At 37.7% G+C, this 23,573-nt stretch overlaps 1 protein-coding gene across 2 annotated transcripts; it reads right to left on the bottom strand.

Moving 5' to 3' along the window:
* Positions 1–3,315: 3,315 nt before the first annotated feature.
* Positions 3,316–22,018, bottom strand: LOC145213469 (chondroitin sulfate proteoglycan 4-like). Of its 2 annotated transcripts, XM_080081753.1 has the most exons (42): positions 21,866–22,018; positions 21,639–21,802; positions 21,250–21,463; positions 21,022–21,165; positions 20,800–20,968; positions 20,217–20,339; positions 20,020–20,096; positions 19,787–19,934; positions 19,496–19,685; positions 19,067–19,429; positions 18,537–18,993; positions 18,244–18,389; positions 18,016–18,152; positions 17,408–17,647; positions 16,937–17,150; positions 16,282–16,383; positions 15,604–15,722; positions 15,221–15,357; positions 14,741–14,931; positions 14,427–14,544; positions 14,148–14,298; positions 11,772–11,976; positions 11,470–11,695; positions 11,211–11,385; positions 10,825–11,059; positions 10,625–10,750; positions 10,202–10,400; positions 9,823–9,944; positions 9,544–9,750; positions 9,226–9,382; positions 9,002–9,113; positions 8,727–8,865; positions 8,502–8,645; positions 8,169–8,412; positions 7,700–7,785; positions 7,320–7,496; positions 6,994–7,168; positions 6,635–6,778; positions 5,561–5,717; positions 5,256–5,350; positions 4,945–5,114; positions 3,316–4,814 (listed from the first exon to the last, which is right to left on the bottom strand). In XM_080081753.1, exons 1-42 carry the CDS (start codon positions 21,954–21,956, stop codon positions 4,131–4,133), a joined length of 7,674 nt encoding a protein of 2,557 aa, XP_079937879.1. In that variant the 5' UTR covers positions 21,957–22,018; the 3' UTR covers positions 3,316–4,130. The 2 variants fall into 2 exon arrangements, with proteins under 2 accessions (XP_079937879.1, XP_079937880.1); XM_080081754.1 differs by lacking the exons at positions 21,639–21,802; positions 21,866–22,018 and adding an exon at positions 21,547–21,581 and having other exon boundaries at positions 21,250–21,485.
* Between the last annotated feature and the right edge of the window lie 1,555 nt (positions 22,019–23,573).

Here is a 23,573-nt window from a genome sequence, read left to right as displayed (position 1 = left end):
CTGTTGCTTGTTTACAAGGCAATAACCTCAACTTAAATTTATGCCCAACTGTCTATTTATCCTTGTGCCTCTATATCTATAGGGTATTACATACGTTCCTTTTTTGTTTACGATTGCCGAAACGCTTGGATTCGGTATAGTTAACTCCGAACAAACTTCATCTGATTGTCAAATCAATAAGCAATAATCACACAACGCTTTAAACGCATCCGTGACGTCACAAGGCTATTTGTTTGATGAGAAGGTTGAGTAAAACCTCCTTTTGCTTATTTTTATTTCCACCGCGACTACAATGTGCGTTAAACATTTCAGGAAAAGTTAAACGTATCATTCTATTATGTGAAAGGTAAAAAGATGACATTAGGGCAATATTTAGCGTTCGCGGAAGACACAGCTGCTTTTAGTCGAAATCGGTTTTATGCGATAGGCTTAGTTTAGACTACTTTAGAGCAGTGGTTCCCAACCGCCGGTCCGCGTAAATATTTTGCCGGTCCGCGAATTATCTCACTTTATGCCAAGCTACTTTTTAATATAGAATGATAGGCCTATTGCAAAGTTGTTGGTACCTGCAAAACTTATTTTACGCCTGGCTGTAAAACTGGGGTAGCTCTCCATCGTTGATACCCGCAAATTGTTTAACAAAGCTTTTGTGACGTTTATGATTTTTTTGTCATAAACTGTGTGTAGCATTCAACTTTTTTTTGTAAAACGAAGTTATTCTTCGCTTTTGAGATAGCATTGATTTTGTATGTAAATGGATTGGCGTTTTGTTGTTTGAGTTGACTTGATTGCCGTTTGGTTGTAATTTTACGCCCTAAATACATAGGCTATGACTAAATCTTGCATTATGTTGCGCATCGACAACTTTGGTGAACAAAAAGCTTACAAATATGTGTTGCATTTACTACGATCTTTCGTTGCCGGTCCATGGATTTTTTTTACATTTTTACCGGTCCCACAGTGTAGAAAGGTTGGGAACCACTGCTTTAGAGAACGTTATTCTCCAGTTTTGCGTACATGTTCTCTGCCAGTTTTCTTTTCTATTTCTAAGTTGCTTTTTGTCAGTGTGTCAAACCGCCTGTTGTATGAGTTCAAGTTCGGTTTGGGTTTACTATTTATTGCTTTTGGGTTTCTGTTCAGGTTTAAAAAAAAGTTTTCGGGTTTGGGTTTTGTTCCAGTTTAGGCAAATTACGCGATCCAAACCGAGTAATTTGCCTGAAACCGGAACGTTTAGTAAGGACGTGTTAAAGTGTGCAATTAAAATTAGATAAACGGCTTAAACTCCATTACCGTAACCTCAAGACGAATTTCGACTGTGCACTGCGCGACACCATGTATTACAACAGTTTTGACACGCCCTATGGATGTTTTGTCGCGTATTCTTCAGTGCGCGTTGTTTCCAAATCAATATTTTGTGGTGGCGATCACAAAAAAAACAGGCTGATTTTGTACTGGTTCGGTTTCGGTTCAGCACCATACAAAATATGGGGTTCAACTCCGGATCGGGTTTTAAAAATAATATAATTTACAGATCGGGTTTTAAAAAAATATAATTTACAAATCGGGTTTTGAAAAATTAAATTTACAGATCGGATTTTTAGGAAATATAATTTACAGATCGGGTTTTTATGAAATATAGTTTACGGATCGGGTTTAACAAGTTATTCCGCTTAAACAGGTTCGAGTTCAGTGCAGGTTCGACTCCCTGCTTTTTGCACTTATGTTGTTTATTTTGTGTTTTTTGTCTAAAATTTCGAAAATAATTTTTATCGAAGTTAGCATTTTCGTGTTTTATTGGGAAGTATCGATTGATCTGGATGTTTAACCTACCTGCTGTAGTCCCAAGTGTATGATCAAACGACGGCCCAGTGTCAACTGATGGCGTTGTTCCTTTCAACCTTGTCCATTGCAAAACATTGCTTGGATCTGGTGTCAGACAAGAATCGTCTGCTTCAAAATCGCATGTGATATCTGCAAAATATACATTGTGTTTAGGTACTATCATGGAAACATTTATTTTATTTTTAAGCTTACCGACAGATTGCACGAAACGTGCCAAAACTGCAACCACTGCGAATTTCCAAAGCCAGGTCCCGCCTGGATGCATTTTTTTCCAACAGTTCCAAAAGATATTTCTTGATGGTTTTCTGTGCTAAAGTAACTCCTAAAACTTGCAATCAAACTAACTGCCCGAAAGCTAAAATAAAGACGGTAAGCACTTTTTACCACACAAAAACTTGTTTTAGTCCAACAATAACAGATTTATTTCACTGTAAAACGCACACTTTTAAAGAAAAAAAGTTGTACAAAGGACCCGTACAAATCGAGATAAACAAAAAATACTCAACAGTAAGATTACCAATACTTGGAGAACATTCTACAAATACGCGGTGCTGGTGAGGACAAACTAACGGGCATTTACAAGCAATTCAAACAAATACCATTCACTTCTGTTGATATTGTGACCTCGATCCTACTTGCGTAACAACAGGTGCAAATACATGCAGTCGAAAGCAAACAGTGTACATGCAGACGAGACATCACATTATAGCGCGCGATATACTTGGCAAATGCGCAGATGACGATGTTTGCTTGTCAATACACGGTACGTGGCATGCATAGGATAACCAGAAACTGGCACCACGGGTTAATGATTTGATTCGGGGCATGTCCGACCATAACTACACAACATCGGCCTTTGCACCATTGCCGTTCTTTGTTGCGAAATGTTTAAAATAGCTGAAATATCAAACGTGGACAAGCGCACTAAATGCCCGACTAAGATTAATTTAAATCTTCAAGTTTTCCGTATAAAGTGAAAAAAGAGTTCAAAGGTATGGTACCAATATTGATGACAATTTACGTAAAGCGAATTTCCAAATTAGGCTAAAAGGCCCAAAATTAAAACTGGGGCATTGCGAACTGTTTACAGAAACTTGCAACAGAGTTTGTATCTGCAAAACAATTTACAACAGGTGGTAAAATTTACGACTTCAAACCTAAACCTGATGTTTGGGCAAAGGTTTTGCACACTGCAAAATGTCGGATGACGAGAACTTCGGCAGGCACACTAAAACACTGCAGACTTGCGACAACAACCGAAAATAAGGTCTACATATGCGTTTGCATACATTGTCTGGGCACCACGGGGTTGTGTCTTTACATGTTTGACAGGAACAATGTTAACTTCTTCAACCTTCCACAAAGTTTTGGAATATTTTGTATGCAGACATCCAGATATGCAATTACAATTCTGCTGATACAAAGTTTCATTGCACGACAAAAACATTGTTTGGGTCAAATTGGAAACCCAGAAGAAGTACAAAAAATATTTTATTTCTCACAAAATGCAGACGCTGACGACAGCAGTCACATGCAAAATGAGGGGAGCGCGGGGACACTTTTGCAGCAAATAACCAATAAAATTCCAATGCTAGTTGTTATGCAATAAAATTTACAACGTTTGCAATGAGAAGGAATTCACAAAAAAACGTTTCTAACTTTACAATGCGAGATTCCAGCTTGTTTTGACAAAATCTTTCTTGCACTTGCGTAAGTATCATCGACTTGGTGATTTAAATATAGGCAACCTTAGTGTCAAAAAATACAAATAATGCTGATAGGTGAATAGGTAAAACTAACAAGTACTATTAAATAAGGCCTATCAGGCAAAACACGGCAGGACTGGCAAAAAAAAGCACATTAACAAACGACAAAATTAGTTACATATAATCTTCTAATTGCTTTTAGTAGGAAACAAGGCCCCTGAAACACTCACAAGTAGTAAAAATAAATACCAAAACATGATAGGCAGGATTCTCTTACCAGCACCACAAACATAAGAAATTGATCTGCACGAAATTTATATGAATAAAGCTTTTTCAAGGTAAGGCACATGTAAATGTACGGCAAAGCGAAACGACAGGAACCGATTGTCGAATATGCAAAGCTTTTGATCGACGGGCGTCATGGAACACTACCCACAAAAATAAAAAAGTCGTAAAAAATACTGAATGAGCAACCAGTGCATAGCAACACACGGAGATCAAATCCTAATTGAAGTGTATAGGATTATAAAAAGCACCACACCAACACACACATTAAAACAGGCACATAAGTCTACTACACAGTTAAACCCAATATTGGTTGACCTTGACGGGAGCTATACTAAGTCCTCTACCACCGGGTAGCGGCAATGAACCAACAGAACCTGTAATATTGCGCCGGACGAACGGGTCAGTTTCGTCTCCATCTGACAAAATACTGTCGTCCGACGCATACAAGTGTCCGTGCTCGTTCACAAGCATTGGCTGGTTTGTCACGTCCACGGCAAAAGGTGGATCCGGAAAGCCTTGAAGGGACGATGACACACCACCGGGGCCACGGAAGCGGGAGAAATTTGCCATCCCAGCTGCTGCTAACAATCCTTCTGGAGGGACTGAGTTTGAAATATAACCATCGTCGTATGACGCAGTGTCTGTATCGTACTCGTCATCGCTCGGTCGACCCCCGCGCAATGGCGTCACCACTACGTCAGCGGTTGGACAACGCTGTGACGAATCAATCGTGTCACTGCGTGATGTCACGGTGACGTGAGTGTGCGCGTCAATGTCAGTGCGGTGCGAGGGTTTCGTCTTGCGTGACGTAGGCGGAGATTTTACTGCAGTTTCGTGACCTTTAACCTTTGAAGGTCCAAGTTTTCTCTCCCGAATACAGCAGAAGACCACAAAAGCAATGATTAAGATAAGGATTATACAGATGGCAACGATAAGCGGGATAAGCCACGGGAGGTCGCTGTCATGCGCATCTTTTACCTAAAACAAAAGCCGTTAAAACTCATTGCTTCTGCACTAACTTCCTATCTAAATATATTCTTGTCATTTTAAATACTGAGCATACAAACCGCCTTTTTTCAGGAAAACAACTGAAAAAAACATGTTGCACCTCCATCAAATCTTGGGGGCGCTTGGTGGTAGTGATTAATGGTGTCGTAGTGGTCATCCGGACATCATGTGTTGTTGTGACAGGATCAGGTGATGACGTGGTGTCTTGTTGTGTGGATGCAACTTGTGTTGAATTAAGCGTCGCATTCGTTGCTACAACTGTTATATTTTCTGCGAGTAAACAATTCGAGCAGAAAAATTAAAATACAATTTTTATCAATACAATATAAATGCTGACACAAGTTTGTCCATGCTTATGCAACAACTTACGATGTAAGTAAACATTAACAGAGTCAATGTGTGCTCATATACCTTGCACATCAAACGCCGGTTCCAACGGTTGGACGACAATTCGAAACGGTAGATTACCAATGGCAGGTTGTACCAAACCGTTTTCAACACTTAATCTAAAATATAAACAGAAAGGTACTTACAAATTGTGCCGAGTAAGCCTGCAGAAAATAATCACACAAAAATCGTCTAATCTAGTTGCAAAACAATAAAGAGATAAAACTGAGAAAATATTGGTAGTTCGATTTTATCGAAAAAGCACAAAATAAGGAATTGTATGTGAATTCGCAATACTCAGGGACATTTATGTTTTAAATAGCTTGTACCTGTATGTGAACGAGTCTTCAATGTAAGATCGGTTCGTCATGTTCACGTGACCAGCTCGCAGGTACACCAAACCACGTGACACGTGATCATGCGTGAAAGTAGAAGTCGACTCACTGACAGATCGTCGTTGTAAATTATGGGACATGTTGCTTTGTTCTGTTAAAAAATATTCGTGAAGAGATATTGCCGAAATATTAGCAAACAAGAAAAACGTTATTTTGCTATCTTGCAAAGCAGACTTGGACAACTAGATTTTTTTTCGTTTTTTCAAATTAGATTAGAATTAAAATTACCACTTTCTCAAAAAAACATAAATTAAACTAGAATTAGACTTAAAACCAACCAACTGTAGTACATTTCAAATTTAAACTCCACGATTTACACGTTTTGAACTATATAATTCAGCGTGGTTAAAACTCGTTTACATGTTTCAGTGATGTGGGTTGGCCTTGTTGGTGACATCGCTATGTTCGCTTTGGACATAAAACGCACACTTGTATCACATGCCTAAAAATGCTGTTGTACAAACTAGCGTTTTGGGGAAAATTGTGAATTAGACTAGAATTAGAATTAGAGCTTACTCGGCATGTCTAAATTAGATTGGAATTAGAATTACCGCCATTTTGCTCTAATTTGACGAATTAGATAACTAGAATTATCTACTTGTCCAAGTCTGTTGCAAAGCAATGCTTTATTACAACCGCAACTCAAATTCTTGCTATGCCCCGTGGCGACAACGGTGAATTTAAAACAGTTCTAAGCCGACAAAACAAAAGTTAATTAAAAGAAGCTTTTAGCACCAAAAGTGTAATTTTCAAGACTTTGTCTGAGTTAGACGCTTTGTGTGCATCACCTTGTGTATTACCACCATCCTAAGTATGATGCACTGACGATGATGGTTAATATGTAACCACGAAACAATGTCGGTTAAAGGTGAACAGCAACAGCATTAAAAATGTATTTCACACAATTAATGCACAAATGCTACATTTAATTGGATTCTTAAATTTGTTTTTTTATTTTGGGAAAACATCGATTAGGAGGCAATAACCATAGCAAAAAGATGCTCTAACCTGGTTTAACAAATATATCACCAAAAAGTGGAGCTGTGATGACATGATACACAGGCATGGAGCCGGCAAGTAGTGCCAGTTCACTTGCGTTCAAACTCGACAAGCCAAGTGAAGTAGATCCTTCGGATGCCACATTCAGGTTTCCTATAAAAAAAATGTTTATGGGATCAAATGGCAAAATTTCCCGTTTTAAATGTGTTCTGTGCAATCAATAATGTAGTAAATTTTAAATCAGGGTTTGATAACCCCTGGACAGAGTCCCTGTTGGATAAATTTTAAATTATTACATTGCTTGTGTCCAATTTGTTGTGATTTAACAGGTATGTTTTGTAACATGACAAACTCGGAGAATAACCAACCCGTTGTTATTAGTGGACTGATAACAAGGTGCAAGGTGCGAGTAACATTGGGCGAAGATGTTTCGCTTCTGTTGTAGCTTGCAAGCAGAGTAAAATTGTCAGAAGAAAAGTTGGTTTTCGTCATCAGATAAGAAACGTTACCCGCTTTCAGTGCAACCAGCGAAAAGTTTGAAACCTAATTTTGAAAACGAAAACATGGTTATATTTTCTAGGTCAAATTTAGAAGAAAAAAATATAGCCCATGAGACTAATAGTTCTTTATCACATTTTAACGATAGACGAGTTAATTTATGTTGACTGCCCATTTTGTACAAAATAACACTTACCTCAAAGTCACCATTGTAGAGCACGCCAGCCTGTGGTGGAATTTTGAGTTGAAATGCAATGGACTCTGCCAGACCGTTGGTGGTCACGTTAATATGTTCATCAGTAAGTTGCAGAGAAAAGTGACCTTGTTGTAACATGATTGGCGTTGAACCTAAGTTGAGCGTTACTGGAAGTATCTGAAAAAAAATTGTAAGATCTTATTTCAGGAAACATTCATTTTTAACTTCGCAGAAAAGAAATCATCCCAAACCACATTGGCATAATGACTAATTTCACAAACAGACCATTATTCGGGTTTTGTTCAGTTTAAATTTATTGAAAAATATTTATTTGGAAAGGTGGCATGTAGCAGCACTGATACTGGTTTTGTTATACTTACCTTAATTCGGAAAAGACTAAAGCTGGGTCTGTGAAATCCGTCACTGAGGCCGAAATAAAATGCGTCAGATATTATTTTGTCACCAACTGTAAATCAACGAACAAAAAAATAAATATCCTACCATCTAATACTCAATTAAATACTAAAAATTAACAAAAAGAGCAAATATTAACAAAAATAAAACCGTGACATCATAAAATAAGTAGCTTACAATATAGGCATCATGAGTAAATGTTACAAACATAAAGTAATTTAAGTTCCTGAAAAACAGTAATTAATTGATGATGCTGTTAAGGCGATATACATGGATCCAAAAATTTCAAAAACGAGTGACTTAATGTTTTTCATGAACTTAAATCAATAGACATACAGTTCACAGTTTTTACTCTTTACCCGTCAAGCAGCGAGATGGGTGAATAGATTTCAAGTTTAAAGTACAAGTATAAACATAAAGTCGATTAAAATTTACCTGGAAAAATAGGATCAGACTTAGTGTTTTGGATAAATGCAACAAGCCCATCGTCAATATCTTGTTGCGTAAAAGCAGAAACTTCATCTCCAAACAAAGTGCTTGACTGCATTTGGGAGGATATTGCAATTCTACCATATGTCGGTGCACGAATAATTGTATATACTACATCACTTGACGGGCTGTCAAGGTCGATTGCGCGTAAGCTAGATGACGTCAGTGAGCCGATGAAGCCTTGAACAACCTATAAGAGCAACGTGCAGTTGACCTTGGCACTGTACTGTTTAGCGAACACAATAAAATGCGTGAAACACTAGCGAAGAACAAACGTACTTGGAGATTCGGCGACTTGGTCATAAGTTGAGGTTTGTTGTCATTCACTGGTTCAACATTCACATGAAACGTGTCGAAAACGCTAAATATACGTTCGCTGGATCGCTTCTTGCTTACCAAGAATGCCTCGAAACCGAATTTGTCCTGTAAAAAATGGTTATAAATTGCGATAAATACCATATTGGTGGTGCAACTTTATAATGAAGATAAAAACCCAGTACTGACATAAGCATTTTCTGATCCGTCATGAGAGTAAGTTAACAAACTTCGTTCCAATGCTGCATGAATAAACGTTGTGTTGACCTGAGCAGTGTTCAAGTCTATTGCCAATGTGCCGTGGATAGGTAAACTAACGATGCGATACCTACAAAATTATTGACAGTAAACAAAACCAACGCTAAACGATGTAAAGACATAGTCAAGCCACTACATTAGAATGTGGGGTGATTATAACAAAATGTATTGCAATGCACGACAAAACAGTTCCGAGCTGGATTTACTTAATATTGAAGTTTTTGCGCTTTCCATAGGGTTCTACTTTCTTTAACAGATTACTGGCATCCAGTAGTTGAATGGTGATGTTGGATTTTCCTCCTTCCGAAAGTCGAAGACCTACATACAAATATAAGGGTAGAAGTTGAGAAATTTGACACCGAGACACTCAAGATAATTATGCAAATATACATTTTCGCGTCAATTAGCCAAACATAACTTGCAAACCAACCTGTATTAGTTTGAATAGAACTGTTTCTTCCAGTATCACGATACGCTTCGTACGTCACATTAAACGACACTACAACATCAGCTACGTCATCCGCGGGAGAAGACGACGCAGTTATGACGAGGTCATCGGTGTCGTTCCAGGACGTTAAGTCTTTATTCTGTGTCAATTTGGAAAATTAAATCAAGATAAACTAGGCAATTAAATTGCTTTTAGTACGTGTACAATTTGCCAGGCGTTCGCTATTTTATAAACTTAATGTTACTGACTGAAAACATACTTTCAGTACTGCAATATTCTAACATGGTCAAACGATCAAACCTGTTTGTAATATACTAGGCCGGCGTTAACGTCGCTCTGCGTAAAATTAAGAATCTCTGCGTAACCTCCCTCCGAGATTTGCCGCACGATGGCGCCAATTTTAGACTTGCGTGTAATATGATACGTCACATCCCGTGACCCAGATCGATCGTTGGTGGAGGAGAAAAGATTTGAAGAGTTGAATTGTGAAACTGTACCAGGAAAAACCTATGATGAAAAACGTATGTTACTACAAAGTAGCTTAATGCACTGTATTGCTTCTTTTACAACCAGATGTACCTGTACAGGTGTTGTCGGGTCAACCGTGATAACAAGCGGCTGAGCAGTTATCACAAATATGTGTTTGGTGTCGAAATTGAGTCCGTCGTTAACTTGGAATGTAAAACCACCAGTATTGGTGCCTGCGTACAAAAACCAGTACATCATTTACTGCTCTTTGTTAAAAAAACGTTATATTACAGAATTAATAAAATACCACAATACGTCCATATTGTCAAAACCTAAACGACTGTCACGATGTCTACAGGCTAAACAAGCAACTATATTTCGTTAAATTGAACGCACCTCCCAAATCTACGAAAAATATTGATTACTCTTTATTGTCATCTTGCGAGTACAACGCAAACTTATGTGACGAACACAATGATTGTTGTCGTACCTTTGTGAACGAATATGAGTTGTCCACCATTAATGTGTGCTTGTGTAAAGTTGATGATGTTTTGATGGGGGTCAGTTATAAGAGCAAGGTGGCCATTTCTTGGCGGCAGAATTTCGTATCTTAGATCAGCTGGTGATGAATCGAGATCGTAAGCCGACAAAAAATCAGATGAAACTACTGTCACCGAATTCACCCAAACCTTTATAACAACATGTAAACGTTGGTGTTTTTGGGGGCTCTAAATGCACTTTTCAAAGGCAAAAGTTAAACACAGACCAAATCGCTAATCACTTTTTTCAACATTTTTGTGAAACAACCCTTCTTGTTTTGTTAAATTCAAAATGTGCGACAGAAACTGCAACTGTATGCTATGTACAAAACATATTTAGCAATTTATTTGAACATAAAAATGTATAAACACACCGTCATTCCAGTGTTATTGACCATATATGGGATCTGGTCGTTTACAGGTATTACTTCAATGAAGGTTGACACAACCGAACTTCGTCGCTCATTGTCAACTGTTTCAACGCGAAGTTCGTATGAATCCTGTCACAAATAAAACACCGCAGTTTGTAAACCAAATATAGCACCTTCCATGATTTCAACAAGATATGACTAACCTGCAAGGTGTCGCTTCCATCATGAACATAGAAAACAAATTCAGCCAATACAAGTCGCCACGAGAAGCGGGCAAGTGCAACGTCAGCTTGTCGTGACGACTCCAACCGACCGTGACGAGGCTGCGTCACTACGATGACGTCAAGTTCGAGGTTTGAGAAGTGAGGTGAAGCAATGTAAAGAAAGTCGCTGACGAGCACCCGAGATTTTCCCTCAGCCACAGAGAAGTTTCCTGACCTAAATGTAAAGAATGTTACAAAACAATTGTAAAATTTTGTTAATTTTTCCATTTCACGATTGTTAATGTACTAGGTATTTTCCACAATATTTTTTCTAAGAACAGTTATATTTTACAAAAGTTTTTTAAGTCTATATTTTTAGAGCCTACCGTAGAGGAATGGTGATGGGAATGATTTCAACCCGTGACGTCACATTCTCTAGGCTCAATACACCGTTGCTTACGTCATAGGTAAACGTATCGACTGGTTCGACGACATCAAACGAAACGTTTTGGTTTTGAATATACATCACTCGACCGTGGTTAATTTCCCATTGACTGAACTCTTTGAAATTAAAACAATAGTTCAACTTTAATTCGATTGCTAAAAAAGTAAATGGAGGAAGCTTCTATCCAGTATTTTTTTCACCTTGTACTGAATATTTTACGACACCACTGTTGTTTGTCGCCAATATTCCATACGAGGGCTGTGACGTCACTACAAATACGATGTTACGTGGTAATGCGGTTGAGTGCGTCGCCCGAAGTAGCGAACGTTGGAGAGTTATCGGAAATCCTTCATCGACAAGCAATACTCTGTTCCTTTTCATCACAGGTGGTTGTTGGAGACTCGGAAGGTAGATTTGAATGCTTAGCTGTGAAAAAATATCATTTATATGAGGTAAAACGTCTAAATAAGAATGGTGACTTTCACCATATTGCAATTCTCACGTTTCCATAAACTGTCACATCCCCTGCAGTAACAGAGAATTTAACCGAATCATGTAACTCTCCGCTGTCACCTGGCGTCACATCTTGTACGTACACAAGCCGCATGTCGTTAATGTTCTGTTGTGTAAATTCATCAACCGTCGTAATGTTGGAAAGATTGGGTGATGTAAGCTTTAAATGGCCATGTTGTGGTGTTTCTGTCAATCTGCAAAAAACAACTTTATTTCGCGTGTGTTTGCACCGATCAAATGGAAGTGAAACTAGAAGGGTGGCTTAGCACATATTGCCCTTGCACATACACTATGATCTATTTTAAAACCTAAATATATTTTCTATGCTTATTTTGTATTGGGTCCCATATTAGCCATCGTTTTTTATAACCTTGGTTGTTTCTGCAAGCAAAAACTCATGGGTCCCCACACATGCAAAGTTGTAGATAATGCATTTCAATAGATAACAATGAGTAAGTTTGGTATTGTGAAGACAAACACAGTGATTGGTATTGTGCATATTTAAATATGCTATATGGAGTAAAAACTATTTAAATTAAAAAACTCATTTTAGGGGGATAGTAGGATAACTAACGGAGGTTCAACACACACAAACTTAAAAGTAGGAAACCACAATGAGTCAATCAATAGTACTGCAAAATTTCAGTCCAATCTGCCAACGTTTAAAATTTCAACCACTAGAGGTGTTTTGAGCAACAACCGTTAATGTTTCTGACGTCAAAGGGCTGTTAAAAACCCCTGAACTGCGATGGCGCAATAACGATATTTGGCATACTTTACAAGCTATCCAAATTTTAGCCAATTCTGACATTGTTTACAAACTCACCCATTTTAGGGGGCTAGCGGGGTAAATACTAGGGTTATCCGGACAAACAAAGTGGGATGCACATCTACATAACTATATCTACCATCTGTATAAGTTTCAGCCACATCCATCAAGCATTTGATGGCAAAACGAGTCAGACAAACTTCGGGGAAAAAAACATTTTAGGGGGCTAGCGGGGTAAATACTGGGGTTATCAACAAAAACAAAGTGGGATGCACATCTACATAACTACATCTACCATCTGTGTAAATTTCAGCCGAATCCATCAAACATTTGATAGAAAAACGAGTCGGACAAACTTCGGGGGAAAATACCCATTTTAGGGGGCTAGCGGGGTAAATACTAGGGTTATCAACAAAAACAAAGTGGAATGCACATCTACATAACTATATCTACCATCTGTATAAGTTTCAGCCACATCCATCAAGCATTTGATGGCAAAACGAGTCAGACAAACTTCGGGGAAAAAAACCATTTTAGGGGGCTAGCGGGGTAAATACTGGGGTTATCAACAAAAACAAAGTGGGATGCACATCTACATAACTACATCTACCATCTGTGTAAATTTCAGCCGAATCCATCAAACATTTGATAGAAAAACGAGTCGGACAAACTTCGGGGAAAATACCCATTTTAGGGGGCTAGCGGGGTAAATACTGGGGTTATTAACAAAAACAAAGTGGGATGCACATCTACATAACTACATCTACCATCTGTGTAAATTTCAGCCGAATCCATCAAACATTTGATAGAAAAACGAGTCGGACAAACTTCGGGGAAAATACCCATTTTAGGGGGCTAGCGGGGTAAATACTGGGGTTATTAACAAAAACAAAGTGGGATGCACATCTACATAACTACATCTACCATCTGTGTAAATTTCAGCCAAATCCATCAAACATTTGATGGAAAAACGAGTAGGACAAACTTCGGGGAAAAATACCCATTTTAGGGGGCTAGCGGGGTAAATACTGGGGTTATCGACAAAAACAAAGTGGGATGCACATCTACATAACTACATCTACCATCTGTGTAAATTTCATCCAAATCCATCAAGGATTTGACGGAAAAACGAGTCGGACAAACTTTGGGGAGAAGAAAAAAAACAAAAACATTTTGAGTAAAATCAATATGTGTCCCCTTCAGGGAAGGGGACCCATAACAAGATAAGATGTATTTAACTGCAATAGATGTAAGTTCAGAAAAACACTTAGTCGTTCACCCTGTGGTTTTAAAGATATATATATTTCGCTACTACAGCATCGTCAGTATAAGGCTTTTCAGTCTTCATCCAACTAGCAACGGACTAAGTGATTCCAGCTTTAAGTTTCAATTACGAGTATTTAACTGCATGTACAATCTACGTTTTCGCAATTTTAGCAGAAAGTATAATGTGTTTTGTTGCATCAACCATAAGCAAAATCTCGAATGAGACTGAATAAGGCTTTTATGTGCTAATAAAACATAAAACATATAGATTTACTTTATGGATTTGGTGTCAAATGTTAACTTTTTAGGGCGAAATGGCGAAGCACTTACCGGTATTTGATCAGGCTTTTTAATCCCTTCACGTTTGTTTCGAATTGAATGTTTCCAGATGTGATTGTGGCGTTTGATCCTTTCTTCACAAGAAGCTTGGTGGAATTAAGTTGTTTCACATACGGGTCGGACGATATCAAAACAAATAAACCTGCGGCAATGTAATGTTATCGATTTAAAGCAAGATTTGACATTACCGGCGAATGAAAATCGCATTGTTACATCTACAACATGTTTATCCAATGAAACGCCATGGTAATTTGCTAAAAACACTGTCACCTGTTGAAAAATGTTTGCCGTCCTTTACCGAAAACACAAATCGCTGAAATTTTCTGTTTCCGCGATGTTTAAACAAAATTTTGTTGGCGACAATATCTCGCTGTGTGAATTGGAAAACCTGAGCAAACAAACAGATTGTTAACTTGTTTTTATTTTAAATAGTTTCGGTGTCGGTTCTAAAAAAGGTTAAAATGTATCTTCATAACGATAAAAAAATCAAGGACAAAACCTACAGAACCAAATACAAAGCTGCAATAGCAATATACACCATACAGTTTATAATCGTACACTAAAGGTCGCAAAAGATCTCTTACCGACTTTCTTCGATTGGTCAAGTCAACAATGTCGCTGTTGGCTAAACCTCTTCTGACGTATACTAGGTCAAGGTCGTCTTGATCAATATCGGCGTCGTGATACCAAAGATCGTCACGGGTGAGTAATCTCTCGGAATTTCGTGCAATATGAAAGGGTCGGTTCACAACACGTACAGGTGGGTTGTCGTTAACTGAAAAATACAATTTTGTGTTGGGAATCCGCAAAAGATTGAAAATGTGAAACACGTAATCACCATTTGAGCCATTGAGCCTTTTTTTCTCGGCACATTAAATGACAACATATTAAACGCTTAAAAAATCGCAAAGGTGGCTTAGTTAACGCCCTTATAAAACGGTAACCCTTACATCCATACATACACCTTTGTCAATCAAAAGCAATCTCTCATTATTGTTTTCCAATCATCCCAAAATAAAATGTACAAGTCCCTGTGGTAAGTTTAGATTTCTAATTTTGTTTACTTAGTTCAACTGAAATGTTGAAAGTTCCACTCCCAGTTACATTCTGCAGGCTTGCAATCTTATCTGGTAGTTCCCCTTCCAGTATTGGAGTTACAGTGAATGTGAAAATATCGTTTCTTGATTCTCCATCATCGTGTCTAAAAAATAAACCTGCTGTGTACAACGTACATAAAAAGAAAAATAACAATATCACGTTTATGCATCACAAGTGTCTTCAGTTAAGGTGTATATATTCAGACATGGTAACCCATAGATGGTTGCCCGTTCGTAAAAAACACTCAAGCCTTTAATCTTATCGCCAAACAACACGCTCCGTTACACAATCATTTGGCATAACAAACTATCAGATAACAGTAGGCTTGAGCGAAACGAGATAAACCCACTTGTAGTGCAGCCGTCCGTCCACGATGTCGCTGGTTGTGAATGACGTCACCAGCTGATCACGTGGTGCCGAGTTGTCACCCTTCAGAGTGAGATTACCGTGCAATGGTTGTTGCACAATCTGTTCAAGCAAAAATTGCATATTTTGGAACAATTCATTACGAAACATGATATAAAGCGACATGCTTTATTGTTCAAACGTTTCGGCAAATGCTCATGCCATCATCAGTGATATGAAGGCCACATCTTTGGAACACTATATACGGATCTGTTCATAAGTTTAATGGTGGCCTTCATATCACTGATGATGGCATGAGCATTTGCCGAAACGTTTAAACAATAAAGCATGTCGCTTTTTACGTCTATTTGGGCCGTTATTTTCACCATTAAACTTATGAACAGATACGTATATAGTGTTCCAATGATATAAACATACAAAGTAATCCAAGTTAAGATTAGGATGCGACATATCAGTGTACCGATATACAAGATATTTTAGTGTTTTTGATTACCATTACTGTTGGAAAAAGCGGGGCATAAACGAAGCAAAACTAATTGTGTTGATAGACCTGGAAAGTAATTGAGTCACTCAGCTAATGTCGAAAAAGCAAACAAAAAAGTGAATGACAAATCACTCTCCGTTCCACCGTAGAGTCTCACTAAGTAAAAGCTTAACTCGCCTTGAAGAGGAAACGTCTGTGCAACAGAGTCTCAGCTGACAGTAGATCTGGTGTCACGATTTGTTCTTTACCTTCATCCACTGTTAGAATGCCGGAGGTGATCTGCAAATGAGCAGGTGATTGTTTATAACCACAACAGACATACGGCCGATCAGTTTTCGGCGAATATTGTAACCAGATGAGTAATTAGTAACAGAGAGTTGGTTGTAGTAATGTAAGTAAGCCTTAGCTTAGCTGTAATTTTTATTTTTAGAATAAATTTGAAACAAATCAACAATACATTTCTTTGTACACATAATGTAAAATGGGTTATAGGTTGGTAGCAACATACAACTATAACATAGCAATTAGCAATATAAAATCATCATAATAATTGGGTGTTTGAAATATTTATTTTGTCGTGATCAGCAAAAAAAGTACAGATGTGAAATACACACACTAAGGCAAATAAATGAAGTCGATGGATAAGGGTCGTTACAAACTAGATTTTTATCAAAACCGACATCTATTGCAAACTTTTATAGACGTAGTACAAACTCGTGCAACTGGAAAATGTGCACACATAACACAACAAAAATGACATCAAATATATGACTGATGGCATTAATAACCTATAAAGAGGTTCAACCAGGAAACGTGGTGAACCTTTACCGACCTTCAATACAGTTGCGTCCGGTATATAGGTCAGATTGAAGTGAACTCTTGATGAGCGATATCTTCCCCGCACCAACGCGTATAACGTCATAAAATCATCAACTTCTTTCTCTGCGGGATCTACTTCATTCACATTAATTTCTACCACCAATAAACCACGTTTAAGTTCAGACATCGTAAATCCACTTGCTACTTCAAGTCGCCTGTCAGATTGTCTGCAAACATGGTCAAAAAGGTGAGAAACAGTTAAACTAAACACATATTGGGAACGGGATGAAATCATGTAATTTATGACCAGGCTTTATGTTTCGCTAGATTCGGACATATATTTAAATTTTTTGACGCCGGTTCAACAATAAAATGACTTTCCAAAAACTATTTTTAGTTAACAGATTATAAAAGGTTACAACAACAATACAATAAACACATAATTACACATACGTTAACGTAAGTACGTGATTACTAAACCTACCTGTTGCGTAACGTAACGCGACGAAAACTTTTAGCAATAAAAATCTGAATCTCGCCATCATCCAATCCAGTTAGACTCGTGACATCAACAGACAGATGACGTAAAGTGATGACGAAACTAGTGTCTCGACCACGTAACATCACTGGAAGTGTATGAATGTTGACGATCACGCGGAGAACAGATATGTTGAAACTGTACACATTTGACTCCTCTTTGGCACCCGTCACTTTAAACTTGAACCTTTGATTAATACGCCATATGATTAGAACGATTTAACAAGACAAATTAATTCCAACACGGTCGATTTAATTTAATAAAATCCGGGTTTCAATCCGTCACAGCTTTTTTTAAGCCAAATATTTGAATACATGGACCTGCTAAGTCAGTGTTACTACAAAGAAATTTCACTTGTGCAAAAATATTGGAAGTTTGGAACCAATCTATGGTTTTAGTGAAAACTTATTGGCGTGCAAATGACAGATTAATTTTATCCGAAACATAAAAAAACGTATTCAACAAAAAATCGCCATTAGGTCTTGCTTATCAAAACACAGCCACACAGAAAACGAATAACACACAAGCGACAACAAGCACACAAAAATACTGACCTGTCACTTATGACTGGTCCTGCGTCCTCAGGTGTATCAATATTGAGATAACGTACCCGTGAGGATGTGAGATCTACAGCATCAAACATTGTTGCTACTGTCCACACACCAGTGGTAACACTGTCACCTTGTAACAACTGCAGTTCAAAGAAGTTTGAGGTAGAGGTTTTTAAACTTGTGTACAAATTATCCAGCAGCTTAAAGAGCAAAGGTGCACACATTCATTACCTGGATTTTTCCATATAGTGGTGCATCAACTACAACATACTTCATGTTAACAATAGATGCCCCGGCATTTGAACTCACAGATAGTTGGTTTTCAGTGATAACAGAAGCTTCTCCTTCCACAAGAGTCAGCCCAGCATTGTGCTCGACTGCAAAAAAATAAATATTTCACTACATGGTTTGACAAAAAATAAAATAAAAATTACAATGTTCGATAAGGGATTCCATACATATAAACTTGCAAATGGAAGGATTTCTGTTACAACTATAAGTTATAAATATGCTAGAAGTCAAACCTTCTATTACAAGTGGAACAGCAGCAATTCTCATGAGAGCAGTGACAGCCGAGTTTGGTTGATTCATCACCGAGTTGTGGTTGCTTACTTGCAGCAATAGACGTGTGTTGTCAGAACCACCAGCATGAACAAAGTACAACAACTGCTCATTTATGTCATGTTGGGTGAAGGAGTGCACAGGCCTTCCTACGCTGTCATTTTTCTCAATGTACAAACCAGCACCAATTCCTATTAATTGGTAAACAATTTTGGAGTCTGTACTGTCAGGATCACTGGCTTGGAGAATTTGTTTTGGTAATGGAGTGCGTGCATTTCTTATTGGTGAGAATACATAGTATGGAGAGATATTAAGCTGGGGAGGATCATCCACAGCTTCAATAGAGATGTTTAAAGAGTACGTTGTTGTGTTGTAAACAAAGTTAAGTTCATTGTCACAGATTCTATACTGTTTCGCATCCTACAACATAAAAATGACATTTTCCGGTCTGTCAAAATCACTATGAAATTGAAAACTGAAACAATTCACTCACCATTGTTTTCATCTCATCACTAAGGCCATCTGATGAAACCATGAAAGAAAAGACATCCTGTGTTGTGTCTGATCCATCATGCTCATAAACAACTTGTCGGGCTTTGACACTTTCAACTGAAAAGGAATCACCCACTTCCAACAACATTTCCCCTTTTCTCAAAGCTCCATTGCTTGGGATTGAAATTAATTTCAACATAAAGGAATTTAAAGAATTGTCATTCCACACATGACGTTGGTTTTCTGTGTCAATAAGTTGAACACCAAGATTGGTATGACTTATGTTGGTTGCACTTCCCTCTGTAACCTGAAGCTCGTTTGTGTACAAACTGTAGCACACTGTTCGCTGAGCTTGGTTAGAAATCTGCCAAAATATCACAAAACTTGAAGTTTAACTTAAAAAATGATAAAATATAAGATCACTTTTTACCTTATGCAAATCAGAATTAACATTGTTGCCATATTTAGGTTGTGCTGGTTGTTGTTGATGTGGAACAATTACAAAAGTTGGTAAATTGCTTTGTACTTGTCGCTGAACTGCTTCTGAGTTAAACGGTTTTGTGTTGCTGCATCCTACTGATACATCATGGGATGCAATGATATCTTTTACAAATTTTGGCCTGCACAAAGCAAGTAGTTCATTAATTTTACTGAAATATAATATACATTTGCATAAGAATAAAATGTGGTGTTAGAAAAACTACTGTGTGTTTGTACTCACAAAAAGTTAACACGGGTGTTTTTTATGCAGCCAGGAAAGGAGGACACTGCAATTCCACGGGCATATTTCTGTGCTTCTATTCTTGTCTGTAAGTCAACTCCACCAACAAACAAGAACCCTCTTAGATTGAGTTCACTGTTTGAAGTATCTACCATCATATTTATATGTTTTAAGAAGTGTAAAAAGAACTGCAAAATGCATACCACAGTGGAACAGCAATAATGTATACTCACCATCTGGTTGCTCTACAAATATACGTGTCCTGTTTCGATCAACTCGAATTTCCAACACCGAGGGGGAATATGTGAATCTGAGAAAAAAATATTTGTTTTGTATACATGTTGATAGCTTATTTGCAAAAAAAAGGTGAAAGTCAAGGTGAGTGCATTTTAAAACTGATCGCAGATTACAAGTATTTCAAATTTCATACCTAAGTTTATGCCACTTTCCATCATTAATAGTTTGTGGTGATTGCAATCCTATTACACCAGACCCTTTGTTTACAGAAGCTCTTACAGAACCACCAGCCATTTCCAAAGCTATGAACTCACTTCTGCAAAAAACATATATGTAAAACCATTTGAAGAGTTTTTAAAAGGAGAATGTTGTTTTGGAAGGTGTGTACCAAAGCTTCAGTTTGCTGAATTTATGCAACTGAACCAGCAATCAATTGAGATTTTATTTTGGTCAAATTATTTGTGGCGATGCACGGAAAACCAAATCTTTTACAGATTGACATTAGGGTGCAAAGTATGTTTTTTCTTCCTCATTACAGACCAATTACATTTAGATTTATTTCCTGGCTAACAGGGTGACCAAGTCAAGCTTAAAATCCACAGAACTAAGGTCATAATGCAACACCACTATCATGTTGTAGTAACACAACTGTCTGTTTGTCTTTGTTAAGTCACACGCAATTGAGTAAAATGGGCCAAATTTATTTAGCAAAACTGCTTTCGATTTCAGTCTTAACCTAATGCAATTCGAAGCACCACTAGTTTAAAAATACTTACATATCCCAACCAGAACTGAACAGCAACAATCCATGTTCACCACTTGTCTTCACACTACATTCAAACGTTGCTCCAGAGCTTCTCGTCCAGCGACTAAATTTTATGTATGCATTGCTTGATTGAAATGACAAGGGCTCTTTTTTCCTGGCACGGAATATCCTGGAGCAACCTACATTGAAACTATTTTTAAACATAAGTTTACACAACAAAAATTTAACACACCTGCAGCAACATTATGGACACTCTTTTTTCCTGGAACATTGTTGATTGGATCAAGGACATCAATCGAATTGTATTGAGCATTCAAAATACAGCCTCGAAAGAAAGGCATTGACTGGTCCAAATAACTTGCACCAACATTATAATCTGTGGTAGTCGTAATATGTTAACAGGTGGTACAGAAATACCCGTTAAATTAGTGATAATGCTAACAGAATTGGAAAAACATACCATATCCACCCAAAAAGACACCAAGGTCAATATCCAGTCTAGAGTCAGTGTCTGTTGTTGGAACCAAACCAGAAGAAACATCAATGTCATTGATTTGTAAACTAATTAAAGAGTCTGTTTTTAAAATCCTCACACGATGCCACAATAAATCGTTGTATCTCTTTCCATCTGGGGAATCTAGGACAGCTTCACCAGATCCAACATTGACTTTCACCTGTTGCAATAAGACACAAATCCTAAAAAAAACAGTTAATAGAGGGACATACTTTATTTCCAATTTTCTGTAACACCATTTACCAAATGGTTTGAGTCATCATTTTCATAAGCAGTAAGCAAAAAAAAACATTTTGAAGATTCAAAAAATTATTTTTGCCGATGTAAATCCCAACCTTTATGGTCCCATCACTTAGGCTGACTATGAGATAATCTTCCTGTCCGGCTGCTAACAAAATTATGCCATTCAATGACTGAGTTTGAAATTGCAATGCAACAGTTGTTGAAGATTGGTAGTCTGCTAAACTTTCGAATGAAAAACTGTCACCATAAAACGAAGCTGGGACAAAAGTTGGAATAAGATATAACTTAAGTTTTGAACAATAGTATTATTTTATCTCACCAGAATAACGGCAATTTACTGTTGCAATATTAATCCACAATCCAGCAAAAAGGGAGTAAATTGCAAAAGACTGAAGTCCTATATTTTTCATTTTATTAATAAAATTGAATCAGGCCATTTTTCAGTGTTATGCTGCAATGCCAACGATTTTGTTCAAAACAATGCAGCAAAACGTAAATGTATTAAATTTAATTGTAGTTTTAAACACACGTATACAGAAGACTGCAGGCTCCTCAGTGCTCATCATCGTCACCATTGCGAAGCATCATTAGGCAGGGCGCAGGAGTGTGAGGAGACTGAAGCTCACGTGATTACAAAGAATTCTAGGCTGTAACTTGCATTCGATTGTGGCCAAGAATAGGCTATCTAAATTCATTTAGGAAATACAATATGCTTTCTAGAATAACTACTTCCGAAAAAAATTTGTGATGCAAAATGTGTTAAAGCTTATACCGCCACTTGTAACATCACAGTCACAGACCTAAACGCGCGTCGCACCAACTTCAGTGCCGCTTGGCGACAGACATTCTACTTCCGAATTACGCAGTATTTTTTCAAGACATTCCAATCGAAAGTTCTGACGGTCTCGTTTTCTTACATAGGAGAAGTAGAACACCGTTGTGTTGTGTGCGTGCTTAGCACATCAGAACAATCAATCGTATTTGTTAACATTTGTATTGGAGCTATATAAGCTTAACATTTATATTGCATTGAAGTCACAACCGTGATAATCCTGTGCTTACTGAGGAAAAGCTATATTTAATTTTGGCTTAACCCTTGTTTGTAATGCACGGAATTGAGTGTGTGCCGCAAATATCTTTTCGAATATGAAGTCATCCTGAGTGGATGTGTATTCATTTTCCTGATTTAATTGACTATTTTCCCCCTTGATCTTTTCGTCCACATAAAAGCCACCGTGTCCCGTGAGTACCGATACTTGTTGGCCTACTCCAGCGTTTCCCAACCTATGGGTCGCGACCCAAAGTTGGGTCGCCTGAAAATTCTGTTGGGTCGCCTGTTTTTGTGACAATAAAAGCATCTTTTTAACTTTGTTTCGTAGCGTTATTTTATTATTTCCCAAGGGTGTAAAGCAGGGGTGGGCAACCTGCGGCCCGCGGGCCACATGCGGCCCTTTGATTAAAGTTGTGCGGCCCGCAGAGCCGTTTGGAAAATTATTATATTATTATATTATTTTTTTGAAATATATAATTATTATATTTTTTTGAGCAGATTAGTGCGTCCAGTGCTATTTTTCTGCGACCTGACAATATGCTGCTAGAATCAAATGCAAATTTTACTTGTAGCAAGGCATTTTTGGTATGCGACGAAGTAAAATCACCTTGTGTTATACACAAGTGCGGCCCGCGATCAAATTTTGGCAATTGTATTTGGCCCCACAGTAAAAAAGGTTGCCCACCCCTGGTGTAAAGTTTACACTGTAAACTGTTGCCCAATAACAATTTCATGACAATTTGCCTTGATAGTGGTTAATTCCGTTTGTGACGTCATAATGTTTGTGTGAGATCACTGTTAAGCGTTGTCTGGCTCATAATGCTTTGAACCAGCTCTAAGTTGGTCGAAAAAATCGAATATTGTTTGATTTTTCAAACTGGCGCAGTAATTTTCGAAAAGCATTCCTGATTTGCAAACAGAAATACAACCCAAATAGTAAGAATGTGTGTCTATGGGTCGCGAGAAACCACACAAC

The sequence above is a fragment of the Phallusia mammillata genome, chromosome 2 (genome assembly GCF_965637545.1).
Source record: "Phallusia mammillata chromosome 2, kaPhaMamm4.hap1.1, whole genome shotgun sequence".
NCBI lineage: Eukaryota > Metazoa > Chordata > Ascidiacea > Phlebobranchia > Ascidiidae > Phallusia > Phallusia mammillata.
Note: the sequence above shows the minus strand (reverse complement) of the source record. Positions and strands in the feature narration are given on the sequence as shown.

What these genes read in the sequence shown, in the direction of transcription:
- LOC145213469 (XM_080081753.1), bottom strand. Translation starts at nt 21,956, where the DNA reads ATGAAAAATATAGGACTTCAGTCTTTTGCAATTTACTCCCTTTTTGCT. An exon ending in GGAAAGTGGCATAAACTTAG is followed by an intron (nt 20,097 to 20,216) that starts GTATGAAATTTG and finishes TTTTTTTCTCAG; the next exon opens with ATTCACATATTCCCCCTCGG. An exon ending in AAAAGCCTGATCAAATACCG is followed by an intron (nt 11,977 to 14,147) that starts GTAAGTGCTTCG and finishes TGTTTTTTGCAG; the next exon opens with ATTGACAGAAACACCACAAC.